Below are 17,027 nucleotides of genomic sequence, written 5' to 3'. Positions count from 1 at the left end.
GTGACCTATTTCCAATTTCGGTACATAATGGTCAATTCACAAAATTCACATTGTTTTTATTGTTTGTATACTACTAATTTTCCCGCGCGGTTTGTGATCCTCTGTAGACATTTGACGTTTTTTTTCTTTTAATTTTAAATAATTTATGTTTGTTTACATTTTTTGCATGTTTTCAAACTTATTTTTCTTGCATTAGAAAACTCAATAAGGGACAAAATTATAAAAGTTCGCCAACTGCTTGATCACGAAGGGACAAGGGACGAAGGGACAAGAAACATGACGTCACAGTGTTTCGTGGACCAATAGGTGAGTTGTGTCCAACGGACATGGCATTGGACAAGTCATTTGTAGCTGGGCCTTTACGGTACCCAGATACATTAACCCGCACTGTGACATCGAGTCATTCTGAAAACCATGAGTCTGTTTAAATAAATATATTTTGTTTTTAAAACACGAACCACTAGGACAAACCACGAGGACGAATTTCAGGTGACAATTCCTCTTTAAAAAGTAGGTAAACATAAAATTCACAACTATTAGCCCACTTAAATGCCAAATATATTTAAACCAATCTTGAAAAGGGAATTGAAGCACAAGTTTATTGCTAGTAACGTCGACATTGGAAGATATATCTAAAAGTTTCCGGATAATGCCTCATGGAACGAGGAAATGCAAAACACGAAAACTTCGTGGGCGTTATAAACCAACTTTAATAAAACCTAGGGGATTAGTAAACTACCGCTTACGGTTAACGAAAAGCTCGCCTTTTTTTATACATGGCACAATCTGCAATAACCTAATACAATATGTGAGCAAAACGAACAATTTCTCGAAAACTGTGGCGTGTGAGTTAACATCCAGATAAGTGTCCAATTTGTCTATTTTAATTTGGCACCGAGTCACGAAACTCTAAATTAGTGACCTTTACAAATCTGATAGCTGTCCTTTCCTGGCGTCTGCATTTTATTGTACGGATGTAAATATCCGTATAGGGAACTTATTTCGGTTAGGCATATTTCAGAATTTTTAAAGGCGTTAGTTTCCCCATTACTGTAATCCGGTTATCTAGGTAGCTATCTCGAATAACTAACTTGTGTTGTCCAATGGGAAAAATCCGGATACCTGTCCAAAGTAAGTGTTTGGCTCCAAAATATGGTCATTAGAAACATTTTCAGTAATACGTATTTGTTTATTCAGCGTTTCGGTTGCTGCATATATAATATCGCAGGAACCATTACACAAATTTTAAACTTAGATAATTTCTTGGGAGCTATACGCCATACTCGCAGCAAATTTAGTTTTCAAATAAATATAATACAGAAGAGATAACTTAATGAGAAACAAGAAGATAATGCACTTTCTTTTTTTTTTTCAAAATTGAACTATTTTAAATGATATGGCTAATATCAAATCTCCTGAAATGTTTGAAACATTTTAACAACCAGTCCACTGTGCTAGAACGAAATTGTTATTTACGTAAATTTATTAATTCACTAGCTTCTAAGATACTGAAACATAAAATATAATACTTTTACTTCATAGCATGAGAAATCCACAGCCTACTTATGACAAATTTGGTAGTCAAGTAATGCAACAAAATACTACACTATAAGATTTCAGAATATGAGGCAATTATATTAAACTTTTCGGCCAACTAAAATGTTTCGTTTATTTATCTGTGTTAAACCACCTTTAATTGTGACACCAATGCATTATTTTCGTCTTATTTTGTAATCATTATTCGTCTCAAAAATTAAGCCTATGCCATAATCTATAAATATAAGCGAAATACCACTGACTCATCACGAGATCTCCGAAACTATACGTCCGATTGACTTGAAATTTGGCATGCATATTCCTTTCCGGATCAGAATCGTATCATCCGTTTATGTAGGCATATGTGCTCTGCTATCCGTGCGAAGCCGGGGCGGGTTTCTAGGTTTTAACATTACGTAATCGATTCGCGTCAAATCAGGCATGCAATTAGTTATATGGTAGTCGACATTTACGTTTTGATTTAAGAAAGACACTTTTATTTTCAAAATAACAAACCTTCAAAGCATATTTCTACCAAACTGATGGGTACTCAGCCATCGTATATTTAAGTATTATTATTTTCGTTTTACTATAGCTCTGTGATGCCCATGGTTCGCTAGCAGGGTTCACTGTTCAACTCCTAGTGCCAGTACAAGGGGACCATGGCATTATTAATAATAATTACTGTTTAATTGTAAAACGATATTATGGTAGTTAATAATTAAATAACATAAAAATTTAATAAGGTTTCGAAAAATGTAATCATAAAACGTAGTTGTACCGTAATTAACAACAACGCCGAATGCCTAATTGGCCACAACGCCAAATCACGAAGTGATATCAACGTCGAATCACGAAGTGACCTCAACACAGAATTATAAATTGCCCTCAACATACAATAATGATGTGACCCCAACGCCGAATCATGAATTTATTGTCCTCAACGGCCAATCTTAACTGTCCACAACGCTGAAGTCTATATTAACTACAACGCCAAATGCTTATCCCGAATATGGAGTGGGCCACAACGTCAAATATTAATCGAGTTTCTAACCTCCCAAGCTTTTAAACTCTGTTCTGAAACCAAAGTAGGCCTATGCATTTAATTGTGAACAAGTAATTCTGAAGATGTTACAAATTCACTATTTTCTACAAGATAAAATAGCTTTCAGCCTAGCAAATAAACTGGTGTCTGAATTTTGAGATCACACTTTTCTCTTATATAATTTATTTAAGAATAATTTGTCACATGTTATAATTTGAAAGCGGCATAAGCTTGCTTTAAACAAATAAATTATAATATGAATTAAAATGTAAGCTGTATTTCAATATGCGTGTTTCCACCATATCACGATTCGTTCCTAGAAATATTAAACATTTCACTTGTTAGTATTTAAACTAAGTAGAGCAAATAGTGATGCGGACTATGATGATGGCATTACTTTGGACATGTTGGAGATAATATTGAAAATACCAAAACAATATTCTTACGTTAATATTAGTTTCTTAAATTTTTGTAAGAAGTGTGCTTGGTGGAAATACATATGTGCAACATGAAGGATTTAGTAAGTCTACTTGTTAATAACTTAAGAATAATTGCTTCGTAATTTAATGTTAATTTTAAGCGTTGCCATGCAGAATTAAAAATAAGTGCTATGTAATATTTTAAAGTGTGCATCTCCTATATGACAGTTATGTATTTTGGCGAGTTCCTTATAAGAGGTGATGGAGTGAAAATACCATAACTTGTTTGACACTTTTGTGACTCGGAGTTCTAATATATTTTCTTGTTAAATAAAACCAAAATGTAAAGAGATGTAACAGCGATAGTATATAAACAGGAAAATAATAATCACAACATATTTTTTTCACTGTTCAAGTTATAATATGTAGTGTTTTAGAGTCACAAATGTGTCGAAGATTAAAAAATAAATAAAACCACGTAGTTTCCATTGTAACTTAGCCTCAAAAGTTCAAAATAAATTTAGAGTGAAATCTATATGGCGTCGCAGTAACATACGGTCGCTGGCGTATGGCTCTGTTGAAAGAAGTACAGTGGTTCTTTATCATATTTAAATAACTATATATGTACTTGTTTTAACAGACGGTAAAATTTTTGTCTTTCGTTTAGTTTTACCTACTCACTAAACACATTGACTTCTCAAAATGGGAACCAGTGCCATAGTACTCGAAACACCTCCACCTTTATATTATTTTATTACTAGCTGACCGACCCGGCTTCGCACGGCTATAATAAAGGGAAAAGACAAAATCTCCCATTTACAGTAATAATAAAGGAAATATAATGACAATTAATTTATTACAATGTTTTTTAATGTATCGGAGAGAAAACGAATAGCACAGGTTTAAAGGTATTATAGCAATTAACAGAATTAAAAATCTCTGTGTCGTAATTATAGAAGTATTATAAACATCTCAGGTTTTAAATTCAAAATAAAGTCGACTATAATATTGCTCCGGGGCTAGGTTAAAGCAATTAATTCTTCTCATCACTATCAGAGCTTTTGTGATTTGGTAGGATCGTCAATATCATAGCAAAACAAATACAACCTCCTCTCATTAATTTGGAAATATTCTCAATTATGAATCCGATATAAACCAAAATTAAATTCTCTTAAAAAAATCACTGTAGATTCTCTTCAGGCAGGCTGGCTTAAGCAAAGCTAACTACAATAATTAAAAGTGGTTAACCACATCTATTCTCTTAATATAAATTTATAGATTACCATTTCAAAACTACTTTCTTTTACTACACAATGTAGCTTCACATCTCTGAAAACTGTTATGGGACGATACGCATTCCTAGTAGGTACTCAAATTACTTAATTTTCACAATAAAATTCTTCAGGCGTCGCGCTACGCGACCTACTTATTTCGCTCCATATTACAACAAAGGTGCCGTACTATGCTATCATTGTAAAGGCGTGAAAACAGGGATTGCATGGAACAAATTATTTAATAAAAAAATACTGTAAAAGTACATCATCGTTACTGTAAATTGCTTAGTCCCTGGAACACAGGCATACTTAAATCACAGAGTAAACATATTACAGAAGTTAAAAAATTTCTGACTAAATTAAAAATAAAAAATTACTAGAAATTGCGTTATCATGAAAAACTACATATCATAAAATCATACGTTTCATTGCCGAATGAGGTAAACCAAATACAATACAGAGTAATACCGGAAATTCGGCAAGAGTAGCGGAAACTACTTTGACCAGCGATCCTAGCGGGATGTGGATGAAGTTAGGTGTTTCGCCGTATTCGTTTACATTGAAAAGTCGAGAACTGAATTCAGAAAATGTGTACTAAAATTACTGTGAATTTACTTCTAACAAAAAAGAAAGATTATTAATAACCATTATTCTAGCCTTATTTGGACTTTAAATGATCAAAAGTACCTGAAAAACGCGATTAAAAATCTCTAATGTGCTATAACAAAGCATTATTTCGAATTATATTGCATCCAGCAACCAAGAGGTAGTAAGTGCTAGTAGCGGTGGTTCCACTCACTTTCCTAACGTAAAAAACATAGTGCCCGGTATTGATCTGTATAGCATTTGGTTAAACGTAGGCATATTTTCTATCGATTATCATAATTTTACAAATATTTTTAATATAAATATACATACAGATATCTGGCGTGATTAAAGACGATATATTAGTTTATACTACTTTTCTTAGAGTAAAGTAGGCTAATAAGGGCTATTCCGTTTCTGAAACATATATCAGGTTTTGTCAGTGGCTTAGGTGAAGTCAAGTTGCTAACGCAATAAAAATTTATTGATTATAGCAAACATACATAGCAGAAGTAAACTTTATTGTATACGTTTGTGTTATTTATAAATTCGTCTTCAGATTATGTTCATAAAAATTACTAAACCAAAATGTTATAGGCTTGCAGTATCTTGAGAAAGGGAAGTTCAACGTAAAGGCGTCACAGCGATAAATAGGCAACAACATTACCACAAACAACTCCTTGTGAATATAAAATAATAATAATAATAATTCCATGAAATGTTAAGTGGCTGAACAACATGTTTTATTTAACAAGTTTCCGTTTCGTTCACTAACCCTATCGCTTTCTTTCCTTTGATTTCAAAGTATTTATTTCATATTACTCAGCTATAGAAATGATGTATAAATAAGTCATACAAGAAATTCAATTAAAATTTTTGCTCTGGAAACATTAAACCACGAAATATACTTCTAGGACTCCAAAAATTTAACAGTTTTAGTATATTTAAACCGTCGTAGTATCTATCCTAAGTTATTCATACAAGCGCAGGAGTGTATAATATTCCTTCAAAAACAGTAACCTATACTAATATTATAAAGCTGAAGAGTTTGTTTGTTTGTTTGTTTGTTTGTTTGTTTGAAAGCGCTGAAAGCGCTAATCTCAGGAACCACTGATCCGATTTGAAAAATTCTTTCAGTGTTGGATAGTACATTTATCGAGGAAGGCTATAGGCTATATTATATTATCAATAACATTAGGGATCCTTACTGAAAGTCCAATTTAGAATCAAATGCGTTGGAGGGGGTTAGATACAACATGCAGTACACGTACGAAGTGTGTGTTGACAATGCCGCAGGCGCATAGAAGTTTATTTCCTATTGCCTATTAACATTGTTGCCGCGCACTAGATGCCTTATCATTCTTAATTTTCCCATACAAGTAAAAAAACACCCGTGTGATATTAACAACGAAGCAATCAGTACCCTCATAAGAGTTCAATTAGTATTTAAATACTTTTGATCACTTTAAATCGCAAACCTAAACTATTGTTTTTTTTCTCTCTCTGTGTTTAATTTGTTTTTTATTGCCCTTTTTTTCAAGTATATAAATTTTACAGACTTGAAACTTCACAGTAATGTTCCTTATGTTACGCAGGATGACATTTTCCTAAAATTATATCCCATGGGTGGTGTAAAACCAGGCAACAGTGGGTACTTTGTCTGCATGAGAACAGGATTTTGCATTTTTCATGCCTTCTGCGTCTCCATGGCAACGGGCATCACGCGGCAGTGGCGTACCCACAAGGAGGGGCATGTATAATGAGCGGCGCAAGAGTGATCTGCCTGTAGACTGCCGTAGCGAAGTACGGGTACATCAGTTGTACGTTGCGTGCACGAGTCGGGAAACCATCGGTGCTATTCATTTTCTCTCCGGTACATTATACAGCATTGTAATAAATTTACACGGAATTTTTTTTTATTTGCCATTACTGTAAATGGGAGATGTGGCTTAATTTTTTTCCATTAGTATAGCCGTGCGAAGCCGGGTCGGGCAGCTAGTACTTTATACGTAAGGGCCGTCCCTAGTTAAGCGTATACGCGTGTCTCCGTAAATTAATATTTTGGTATTACGGTTTTTTTCCACGAAAGGTGAAAATTGTCACGTTTTACATTTTCCGTATAATATATTTACATAGAAAAAAAATTGTGAAAATGGCGAAAAATGCATATTCAGAGACTGGTTACTCAGTTTACTTAATTCGCTGTCAAAATGTACAACATGACATTTGTAGATTTATCATTTGTCTTTTATCGCGTAATAATACCCCACTGTTTCCGATCTTGTTTGCGAGTAATTCGTATAGGCATGGTGCGTTCCGCAGCATTGAATTCATTGCGTAGATGGGACAACTGCGCTCAAATATTTAAGAAGGAAGCCACCTTAAAAGACGATATATAGTAATGGTGAGCGACACACTATCTATTTGTCTCGGAAACAAACTACCCATCTTCCTTGAAAGATGCAGGCGATACTTGATGAGCGACACACTACCTGTTGTCTCGAAAACGAACTACCCATCTTCCTTGAAAGATGCAGGCGATACTTGATGAGCGACACACTACCCGTTGTCTCAAAAACGAACTACCCTTCCTCCTTTAAATATGCAGGCGATACTGAACACCCTCCACTCTTGTGGCAGAATGTCAAACCTTTCACAATGTTTCGCTAGTAGTTCCAGAATCCACGAATAGAGTTACAAGTGGCTGGAATGTATTTACACACACTGTATGGAACAAGAATAAACTAAAATACTTTTAGGCAAAATGACTTTAGGCAAAACGATTTTAGGCAAAACGACTGCTCGGAAAGTTAACTGTCTGTTAAAGAAAGCGAAGTGATGAAACTTTAGGCAAAACAACTTTAGGCGAAATGACATTAAGCAAAACGACTTTAGGCAAAACGAATTTTAGGCAGTACGAATTTAGGCAAAACGTTTTTAGGCAAAACGACTTTAGGCAAAATGACTTTATGCAAAATGACTTTATGCAAAATGACTTTTAGGCTAACCGACTTTAGGCAATACGATTTTAGGCAAAATGGTTTTAGGCAATACGACTTTAGGCAAACTAACTTTTGGCAAAACGACTTTAGGCAAATAGACTTTAGGCAAAATGACTTTAGGCAAAACGAATTTTAGGCAAAACGAAGGTGGGGAAACACGATTAGGCAAAACGATTTTAGGCAAAACGATGCGCCCCCCTAATATCACCATTCCTAAGATATCACAATTCTAAAAGTTGAAATAGTTAGATTCTACACTATATGCACACATTTCCACGCCACCTGTGAGGTAGTGTACTTGACGCGTTTTTTTTTAACGTGGTTTCCCCGGTTGGCCAACTCCACGATTTGTTATGACGGAGGTTTATGGGAAAATACTGTATTTACTGCATGATGATTACTGATTTTGATATTGATATAGGTGATTAATTTAAATTGTATTTCTGATTTCGGTTAATATTCTAATCTGATTCATATTCTTCAAATTCAACTTCAACAGTCATGTCTTCTTCGATTTCTTCTTCTTCGATTTCTTCTTCTCTTGTCCCCTTTCTTGCTGGATGTTCTGAAATTGTTCAACTGAAGATGAATCAGCTGTCTCTTCATCGATATCACATGAATATTCGTATATTGAATTAAATTGAACATTCCAGCAAGATTGGTCCTGGCAATTAGTGCACGCTGCTGAACACAAAAACCCTACTCTTCTACAGCCACATTTAGAACTACAACTTTTTTTTTGCAATAGCAATTGCAAATAGTGTTTAGGAGTTTTCCGGAGCAGGTGGGAGTATATTTTAAATCGGTTCCAAAGTATTGTTACGATTTACAGGGTTCGTAAAGGAATATCCCAATTAAAGATTTTTATCACACACACAGTTTTATTTATTTCCACTATTTACATTACTAGCAAGTAATCTAAACATGCAAATTAATAAATTGTACTTAGAAATGTTGCTTCCTCAGTCACTCGTTTTTACACAACGCACACCTCGCTTGGCCGCACCTCTGGCGCTACTCTCGCCGCAGCACCCCTCGTGGTCCTCCGTCGCAGGACTCCGTCGCCGCACTCCGCCGCCGCCGTTGCACTTCCCCTTCGCCGAGATCCCATTCGATGCCTCGCTCGGAACTTCGCTCGGGACTCCGCCGCGCCCGCGACACTATCGCCCGGAACTGAACTCATCGCCCTAGAACATTCGTCCAGGGACTTCGCCGCTCTATCGCCCGGAAACTCCGCCGCGGGAAAACTCCCGACTTCAATCTCTCTCTCTCTCTCTCTCTCTCTCTCTCTCTCTCTCTCTCTCTCAACTCACTCTGCTGAGGCCTACGTCCTCTTTTTATATATCAGCCATCATTTCTGGAACTCACTAGCGCGGTTGGGCCAGTCACGTCATTCTGCGTCGACACGATGGCACAAATCTCTCGAAAAACGTGTCGGCGGCTCGCGTTACTCCGCAGCTGCCAGGTTTCTTGCTTATGAAAACTGCTTACATATTAACTTGAACCTATGACCACAAGAAAACTAAACCTGGTCGTTATACGAACCCACAACCTCTTGCACCATAAGCTGTCGTTCAATCGACTACACAAAGATAGCTAGTTTCAGTATGCTTATAAAATGGCACTTATAAAATGTAAAAATGAACATACATAACTGCAATATACATCAAAGTAAAATACCAACTGAAATTTAAAATTTAACACTTAGTTAAATCCGTATGGGGAAATAAGCTCTCACCTCTTAAGTTTGAAGTAACGCATTGCAGTACTCTCAAAATTGCAAAAAAATTGCGTTTCATTTTAAATTATCAAATCGAATTCGCATTGGGGAAGACTTTAACATATTTTAAATTCTTTCTTTGACACAACTCAAGGACATAAAATAGAAATGCATTACTTCAAAAACTAAACTGTATTGTTTCACATAAAATTTAATGTTATTCTATTTCGATTAAACTATGCTTTCTAATATATTTTGCCTACCCCTCTTCCTCATTTCCAACATAACTTGTTTTTCTTCTTTTCCTCCACATCTCGTTCCCAGCTTTCGCGTGTTTGTTTTGTTTCCGTGGACGAGAAGCCCTAGGATTGCCCGGAATATGTTTACCCAATAATAATTGGATATTCCCAAATAAACAAAAACTCGATGAGCAAATGTAATACATAAAATAAAAATTGCATTTATTTCCACAAACTTCACTGTAATTCTTTCACTCAGTCCCTTGAACCTTGTCAAGTGTTTTTATTTTGTGTCAATAATCTTTAGGGTCAGACATTAGCCTGTTGCCCCCTAGAGGGAAAGAGGGGGGGGGGGGGGAGATAAAATTCAGCGCACCCTAACGGCAGAGGGTGCCATTGTGTGCATGCAAAACATACTCAACGACTGTACAGTTGAAGAGAATAGTGTTGAAGGAAACCGAAATATAACAAATTCGGTGTAGCAAAACGGGATATTTTTGTGGTGTTTCAAATAACTAAAGAAATCAAAACTGATTTTATTTTACAAAGTAAGTTTCTAACTATAGAGTAAAAAAAAATTATGAAAATTTTCCATCGAGAGATTAATGGTGGTTTTTACCAAAGTATTAATGCCTATTTTAAGGGACACTTAGTACTCCAACACACATTCGGGAATTGGTTTATCGCTTTCATAATAAGTTTTTTTTGTGCAGATGGTACAGATCATATCAAATACAATTTTTTAGGGGGGAAATGAATAGGTTATCAAAAATATAGTACACAAAAGCCCTAAATTATCAACTTTGAAGTGATATATTTTTAAAATTAGGTGTCTTAAAGAACAAACAACTACAATTTTCAAGTGTTCATTAACAACTCTTTTACGTAGAAAAATAAAATAAAAATCTGTAAAATGTGGCCTTAACAGCGACACCAAATTTAAATGACCCATTCACATGCCATCCTCTGGCTACATACAAGTCGTTCGTTATTGGGGCCATAAATTTGCTGACGACGCACACTGTTTCCAAATCCCGAAAAGCTGGCCAAAAGTCGAAAAAAAATGTTCTTTTTAGGAACATTTGACTGTTGGAATAGTAGTAGTGGTACCTCTAGCTCGTATTAAGGGGCCCGCCTCGTCAGGGGTGTATGTGTGTTAGTGAGGCGGAATGATAAGCGCGACGCTCGCTGGTGCTTCTAGCGCGGTATAGCCTCTAAGCGCAAGGCTCTGAACTGGCGCGCATCCGTCTCGTCGTCACAGGATAGCTGTGAAATTTGAGCGGTGACCGTAACATTATATGGCCGATAAATTGACTTGTCCCGGGCTTCTGCGGGGGACCCTGGAGTGGTTTTAGGTGGGGGTAAAAACCCCCGAGGAGCGACGCGATCAGGCGTCTGGGCCGAAGAGCTCTTGCAGCCGTGCAGCCAGTCTGGCCGAGATGGGTTGCGGCCGCGGGTCCCGAGGGCTGTCACCGGCCGTGTAGGGCTTCGGGGGGCGGCGGTTGGGAGGAGGAGGAACTTCGATGGGGATGAGGGGATGAGCAGGAGAGCTGGGGGGTGAGACGGGGGTAGGGGGATGAGGGAACAGGAATTGCGCAGAGGGCGAGTGCTCTGGGGAGTAGGGAACAGGGGAGTACTGCCCAAGGGCCTCGGGATGGTAGGTAGGGCTGGGTTCCGTCGGCCCTGTGAAATAGCCCCGCTGGTATGGCTTCAGCAGCTCCTCCGAGGTCTCCTTCCAGGGTCTTCCCTGCTGGCGAGAGCGTTTGCGGCCGGCCCTTTTTGGCATGGAGGGGCAGAGGAGAGGAGCGGGAGCGGTCCCCGAACAGAGGTCGCTGCCCAAGAGCAGGGAGAGGTAGGAGCGGTCCCCCAGAGAGGTCGCTGCCTACCAGAGGAGGAGGGAAGGAGGAGGAGCGGTCCTGCAGAGAGGTCGCTGCCTATCAGAGGAGGAGGGAAGGGGGAGGAGCGGTCCTCCAGAGAGGTCGCTGCCTAATCAATACTGCTCAAGTATTCTGTCACTTTTATTTGCCCAGAAATCCTGGGAAGAGCTTTCTGCCTGGCTTAGCTCAGCCAGAGTAAATATACAATGGATGTACATATTCATCAGGGAGGGCACATCTGTACCCTTCCTGTGCATACATATTCGAATTACAATACTATTTACATTCATTTGTATAATTAACAGGCCTCTTGTTACGACACTGGGTATTTACATCTTTGTCCTGAATTAGGTTGGGCAGGTAGACAAAGTTACCTTAATTTACATTCCCCTTTGTCTGCCATCTAGGGGCGGGTGGCGAACTAACTTTCCTCCCCATAGATTGTGTAGGAGGGGTGGCGCACTTGGGGCTTGTGCTATCATACCAGCCGAGGCCAAAATGGTGGACATGACAATTCGCCCCCCTCCCTCTGTGGCCTTGACTGGGATCGTTGCACATTCCAGGAGTCAGCACGCTGGGCTTCAGTCCCAGGGCTGGCTCCTCTACACTGGCCACTACACTTCGCTTTATGACAACCTGTACCGTGCCGGTTTGGTGAGGCGATCCCGTGGTCGTAGCCTCTGGCATGGACTGGAGTGTCTTCTTGGAGTGGTGTTTTCTTTTTGCCGAGTGTCCTGGGGTCCTGATGACATTGTCCCTAATGATGGGGATTTGCGGAGGTTATCTGGGCCCGGGTTAGGTTTTCCGGTGGGGTCCCTTAGTGGGGATTTTCGTAGGTCCTTTTGGTGGACCTTGATGGTCTTCCGAGGATTCATTTCTAGGTCGAGCACTCGCCCGCGTCTCCCCACGATTGGGTAGGGTCCCTGCCACCTAGGGGAGAGGCTGGCACAGAAGTTATCCTCCTGTGAGGACATTGGGTGTGTCCGCCAGTAGGCCCAGTCCCCTACTTGGAGTGTTGATTCTTGTACTCCTTCAGGAGACGCAGGGTGAACCCTTTGGTGGTATTGAGACTGATCTTCTCTGGCGGCTTGTTGTCGGGCTTCGGCTTCGGTGTGCGGTATTTGCTCCTGTGCTTCTTCGGCTTGTTGGGGTTGTGTAGTGGGTAACTCCCATTCTCCAGGTCGGGGAAGTTCGTTTCCCAGCAGCAACTGGCTGGGGCTGCAGCCGAGCGCTTCATTGTATCTGTTCCGGAGGGAGAATAATATCGATGGGATATGCGAGTCCCATTGGGTGTGGTCTTCCCCAAGCCGAATCCGTATTCCCTTTTTAATTTCTTGATTCCTTCGCTCTGTGGGGTTGCCCCTGGGGTGGTACAGTGCGGTGGTCCATCGGTTCACTCGCCATCGCTTGCAGGCTTTGTCCCATTGTTCTCCGGTGAATTGCTTCCCATTGTCTGTAAGGATCTGTTTAGGATATCCCCAGCGTGAGAAGACTTCATTCTCCAAGGCTTGTATTAACTTTGGTGCTTTAGAGTTTCTCAAGGGAAATGCCTCCACCCATCGGGAGAAAAGGTCGGTAACAACTAATAGGAATCGATTTCCCCGGGCACTCTTGGGGTATGGCCCCATGAGGTCGGCTGCTACTGTTTCCCAGAGTTTCTCTGGGCAGCGAGGATGAAGGTGGTCGGGCCCCGCAGGTCGGTGTGCTTTGGCCGTGTTGCACCGATAGCATTGCCCTACATACTCTTCCACATCCCTCTTTATCCCGTCCCAGGTGTATCCTTTTTGGATTGCCCTCCGGGTTTCCGCCATGCCGGGTTGGCCGGCGAGATCCGCATCATGGTATTCCCTTACTACCTTTTCCCTTAAGGCTCGGGGAACTAATAGTTGTGGGTTGGCCCCCTTGTCAGGCCATCTCACTAGGCCAGCGGGGTGGAGGCGGTGGGTGCGAGCAAACTGTTGATCAGCGGGCGATTGCTCAGAAGGTGGGGTATTATGTATGCGCTGCAAGCGCTGCACCATCATACAAATGCCTGGGTCTGCTTGTTGGCCCTGTGTTATGGCTTGGCAGAGACTTTTCCCTGGGATCCCCGTTTGCTGTAGGCTCATCCCTTCCTTTGCTGTTGGAGGGAGTGGGTTTGGGTCTGCGACCATCCTGTCGTAGTCTTGGAAGTCGTCTTCCAGTGGTGGCCCTGTGGGTGCTCGGGACAAGGCATCTGCGAACTCATTGTCCTTCCCGGCACAATGTTCAATGGTGAAATCGAACTCTTGTAGCATCAATGCCCAGCGGGCAAGTTTCGCCTTACTGTCCTTCATGGATCCCAGCCACGTAAGTGCCCTGTTGTCGGTGCGCAACGTGAAATGCTGGTCTTCCAGGTATGGCCGAAATCGCTTGATGGCCCACATGATGGCCAAGCACTCCAGCTCATTGCTGTGGTATTTTTGTTCTGCCAGTGATAGCTTGGTGCTGGCATAGGAGATGATCCTTCGGTTTCCTGGAGTCGGTTCCTGGTATAGTACCGCTCCTAGTCCCTTTTGGCTGGCATCTGTTTGTAGAGTGAATGGCTGGGTTGGGTCGGGTCGGCCTAGCCTCTTTATCTGGGAGAATGTCTTGCGGAGGTCTGCCAGGGCTTGTGCTTGTTCGGCCCCCCAGTGAAAGCGCACTTGGGGGCTCAGCAGATCGGTAATGGGTTGGCAGATACTAGAGAAATGTGGTACAAATTCCCTGATCCAATTGCAGAGACCCAATAGCTTCCGGACTTGACGTACTGATCTGGGCGCTTCAGCTTCCATGATGGCCTGTATTTTCTCTGGATTAGCTTCGTTTCCATCTGCTGATACGATGTGTCCCAGGTACTCCAGTTGGCTCTTTCCAAAGTGACATTTTTTTAGATGACAAGTTAGATGGTGTAACTGACACCGTTCCAGTACTTGTGCTAGATGGGTTAGGTGCTCCTCCCAAGAGTTGGAAAAAATAATAATGTCATCAAGGTAGGCAAAGCAGCATTGCCCAATGAGGTCCGGTAATACATCCTGTGACATCATTTGCTGGAACGTACTAGGGGCGTTCTTCAAGCCAAAGGGCATGACTTTGAACTGATAACGCTCCCCTGTCGGAGTGGTGAAGGCAGTCAAATGCTTGGAGTCTGGGTGCATGGGGATCTGCCAGTACCCTGATTTAAGATCCAGGGTGGAAAATACCCGTGCTGTCCCAATGGCTTTAAGCGTTTCGTGGATATTTACTGCCGGGGGCGCTGCACTGACTGTCGCCTCATTCAGCGGCTGGAAGTTAATGCAAAAGCGTGGTGTCTTGTCCTTTTTTGCACTATGACAATTTTCGAGTTGTATGGAGACCGGCTGGGCTCTATGATATCCGCCTCCCGCATTTCAGCCACCTGTTCTGCAATCAACTTCCGCTTGTGGTGTGGGGGATCCCCCGGTCTACAGTAGATGGGATGGTTGTCTTTCAGCGTGATTTGGTGACATGCACTTGAAGTCTGTGGCAGGTTTCCATTGGGCATGAAGACAACTCTATAGAGCTGGAGCATATCAACCAATTGTTGTTGAAGAGACTCAGGGAAGGCTTGTTGTAGGTCTGCCAATGATAGTTCCGGTAGGGATGTCTCAGTTACTCGCCGGGCTACCCAGTAGAGGGTTTGGCGTGGAGCTCTTCCAAAACATATCCGCTCTGCTTCGAAATCCATAACAGCCTTTTGTTCAATAAGCCAGTCTTGCCCCTGTATCATGTCTTCATGGAGGTCCTCGGCTACCCAGCAGGAAACTGGCACTTCCCTGTCTCCAATGTGGCATCTCAAGGAGGTCCTGCCTTGGAGCATAATACGGGTGTTTCGTTGTGCCAGTTGGGCATACTGTACTTGTGTGGTCATGGCGGCTCCAGTCTTCTGAATCAACTCGGCTTTTACGTAACTGGTAGTGGCTGCAGAATCCAGTAATGCATAGATTTTGTGAGGGCCCAGCTGTACGGAAAGGCGGGGTAGGACCCGAGGGTGGTCCTGCTGTATGCTCGTCACTTGCCCAGCTCCCTCTGGTTCTCTTGATATGGCCAGTGGGTTCTTGTATTCCTCCATTCCCTTGGAGAAGGTTCCGGATGTAGGTTTCCTTCCCCTTAGGTGTTTCCCTGCAAGGGCTTCTTGTCCTGGGTGTCCCGCTGTTGGCGTCGGACCGGGCATTCTGCGTTGAAGTGCCTCTCAGGGCAGTACCAGCATTTTGGTACCTCCTGGCGGCTGACAGGTTTCTCCTCCCGAGTGGGGAAGGTGTTCACTTTTCCCGTGGGAGTGCTCCGGATCTCTTGATAGTCCCGTTGTACTGCGGTTGCTCGGAGATGTAGCTCGGCCCAATCCTTGGGAGGTGGATGTCTGAGGAATGGCCGTAGGTTGGGTCTGACCAATTCCAGTGCTGTAGGAAGGAATTCCTTCACATTTCTATCAGGGTAGAGGCGTTCATATAGTTTCTTCTTGCGGGCGAGGAAACTCTCTATTTCCTCGCTGTCCTGCTTGCGGCTGAACAACTGGGCAGTAAGTTCCGCGATTCGTGGCAGGCTGCCGAACTGGTTGGCGAAACTTGAGGCGAAATATTCCCAGGTGTCGTAAAGTCCTTCATGACTCTTCCACCATCCAGTAGCTTCTCCCATTAGTAGTCCTCCGACATGGTCAATCCATTCGCCCTGGGGAATCCCCTGGGTCTGTAGGGCCTGCTCCCAGTGCTGGAGCTGTTTGACAGGATCCTCATGGTCTTGTCCCCGGAAAGGCCTCGGTGTCATCTTCGTTTCGGCGCCACTGGGAATTTCTGGGGTGTTCCTACATATCCCGCACTTGAAAGAGAGTTCCGTGAGGTTCAGTGGGGTGTCATCCCAGCCTAAGCAGGATAAATGGTACTCCCGATAGCAGCTCTTGCAGGTGGTAAGTACTAGGGCAGTCCATGGGCAGTCTCGGGCGAAGCATCGGCGTGGTACAACTGATGTTGGCTACTGGTCCCGCAATTGTTCTCGGCAGGTTTGGCATATGTGGATGAAGTCTTGGGGATCGAGGTCTCGATTATTGTGTCCCAGACACTGCAAGTGGAATAATGTCCTGCAACACACGCAGGGGGTTTGGGGTCCATCCTGGGTACTGCAATCTGGGGCGGCACACGGTGTAAACTCCATTGCGGTACTTCTGTTGGGCGCCTGGAAGTGGATGTTTGCTCCAGCTTTGCTGATGGCTCTCGTAGAGGCAGGGCGTGGTCCTCAGGTTATCCAAGCTGACTGGCCCCACGTTGGGCGCCAAATTGACTTGTCCCAGGCTTCTGCGGGGGACCCTGGATTGTTTTAGG

At 42.1% G+C, this 17,027-nt stretch overlaps 2 protein-coding genes across 8 annotated transcripts in view; one reads left to right on the top strand and one right to left on the bottom strand.

Moving 5' to 3' along the window:
* LOC134527226 (ecotropic viral integration site 5 ortholog) overlaps positions 1 to 17,027 on the top strand; it is a 950,124-nt gene that overhangs the window by 260,727 nt on the left and 672,370 nt on the right. The window lies entirely within an intron of this gene.
* On the bottom strand, positions 15,823 to 16,476 carry LOC134542174 (activity-regulated cytoskeleton-associated protein-like). The gene has a single exon (XM_063386244.1). The coding sequence runs from the start codon at positions 16,474 to 16,476 to the stop codon at positions 15,823 to 15,825; it is 654 nt and encodes a 217-aa protein (XP_063242314.1).

Source organism: Bacillus rossius, chromosome 1 (assembly GCF_032445375.1).
Source record: "Bacillus rossius redtenbacheri isolate Brsri chromosome 1, Brsri_v3, whole genome shotgun sequence".
NCBI lineage: Eukaryota > Metazoa > Arthropoda > Insecta > Phasmatodea > Bacillidae > Bacillus > Bacillus rossius.
This window is presented reverse-complemented; position numbering and strand designations above follow the sequence as displayed.